At 41.9% G+C, this 1,959-nt stretch overlaps 1 protein-coding gene across 1 annotated transcript; it reads right to left on the reverse strand.

The window, feature by feature from the left end:
* Positions 1 to 821: 821 nt before the first annotated feature.
* Positions 822 to 1,955, reverse strand: LOC135532094 (stonustoxin subunit beta-like; the record flags this gene model as incomplete). Its single annotated transcript, XM_064959733.1, has 3 exons — positions 822 to 1,385; positions 1,617 to 1,676; positions 1,802 to 1,955. Coding segments are annotated over 3 exons (738 nt in total), but the record flags the coding sequence as incomplete, so codon positions are not given.
* Between the last annotated feature and the right edge of the window lie 4 nt (positions 1,956 to 1,959).

Consider the following 1,959-nt stretch of genomic DNA (forward strand, 5'->3'; position numbering starts at 1 on the left):
AGGGAACCATTTGGAACAGAGACAGTAATTCCCCTGAACATCTTCCTCTTCCTCATCTGGTTTCTTGAACAGCCCTACACTCCTCCCCTCTTCCTCCTCCCCTCATTCTATTCTATCAGCCACACCACTAGCTCACCTCCAGACAATACATTTACAAGTTAAAGACACACCTTGGAATAAATAAAGGAAAACTATTACTAGATGAAGTTGAGTGTTTTTTATTATTTCCCATCACCATAAATCATATTTAATCACTGAACAGTAGCAGACCTAACTTCATCTGTTCCTGACTCTGGATAGTGGATTAAAAAGACCATCAATCTCCAATGATATTAAAGTACTATTCTGAACATTACTGATATACTGAGTGGCAAGTCAAGATATCTGCTGGTTTTATTGTTTGGTCAACAGCACCACCTGCTGGACAGGTTTAATGTTGCTGGACTGAGCAGTATGGGAGGATGAAAGATGACACATTTAGGGCCGGTTTCCTGGACATCTACATTGAACATACTGTTTAGTCCAGGACTAGGATTCATCTGTGTCTGGGAAACCAGACCATATAGTTTAGTAGAAAGGAAGTGATACCAGCTTGTAGTGGGCTGACTAGTCCTGAATTGTCCTTTAGTTCCTGGACCATTTTCCATGCAGCTCCAGGTGACAGAGAACACATCAATTAGGACCGAGCCAACAAGCTGATCAATGATACTGAGGAGAATTACATAGAGACAGAGAACCAACTGAGAAAACATATCAATGGTTCTGAATGACAACCAATATACATCAACACCAGACATCATGATTCATGGAAATGTACAAGATTAAAACATTGGATTGAATTTTAATTAATAACAAATCAGTTTACAGTTTAACCAGCTCAGCAGTATAATTATAATAATAGAGACCAAACCCAGGATAGAGGGGCTGAGTGAATGTGGTCTGGACTCTGTGGAGGAGGGTCATTGTGTCAGAGACACTGTAGAAGGACAGAGTACCTGCCTTGTGATCCAGGTACACTCCTACTCTGGAGGACTGAGGGCCTGATACTTTAGTCTCAACATGATTGTGTCTGAAACAATAACCATCACTAGAGCACTTTAAACTCCAGGACTTGTTATTGTATCCAAATCTACCATCATTACCTCTCCCTGTTCTGCTGATGTCTTTATATGAGACTGCTGTAACAACATCACCAGTCCTCTCCACCTCCCAGTAACAGCGTCCAGACAGACCCTCTCTACACAGAACCTGCCAGTAGTTGGTGAATCTGTCTGGATGGTCAGGATATGGTTGGACTTGGCCTGTACAGGTCACCTTTCTGTTCCCTTTAGACAGAGAGAGGTCTGTGTGTGCTGTGTTTGGGTCCAGTGTGAGCTGACAGGAATCTGGGAGAAGAGCAGAGACCAACGAGGGGAGTCAGAACAATAAGTTAAGTCAGATACTGTATCTCCCCTGTCTTTGATTAGAGCACAGCAGAGATCAAATCAGAGAAATATGAGGAGTCAGATAGAGACCCAGTCTTTGATTAGATCTACTATTGCTATATATTTCTAGAGGGATTGTTAGGAGTGTCAGTAAAAAGAGACTGTTAGTTACTTCACAATAAAGAGACTCACATTGTAACAACTGTTCTCTGGTCTTGGGCTCTGGAGGCAGTACAACATCCACTATATTCACTACAGACACACAAACACATTGACAGAGAGAGGGAATGTTATCATCAGACCATATTCCACATGTATATGACTAGTAGGGAACTTTCAATGGTCTAAAGTTGATGTTCTTATTGTTTTCAACACACCTGTAGTGGAGATCTTGGTCCATTCTCCTTTAAGGAAGTCTTCTAGTTTCTCTCTCAGTTCAGACACAGTCTGACTCACATCTCCAAAGTACTGAAGAGGACGGACAACGATGCTGGGTAAGTCTGAAGATACACTGATACTGGAGAGAGACTGATAC

Source organism: Oncorhynchus masou, unplaced genomic scaffold, assembly GCF_036934945.1.
Source record: "Oncorhynchus masou masou isolate Uvic2021 unplaced genomic scaffold, UVic_Omas_1.1 unplaced_scaffold_17223, whole genome shotgun sequence".
Classification (NCBI taxonomy): domain Eukaryota; kingdom Metazoa; phylum Chordata; class Actinopteri; order Salmoniformes; family Salmonidae; genus Oncorhynchus; species Oncorhynchus masou.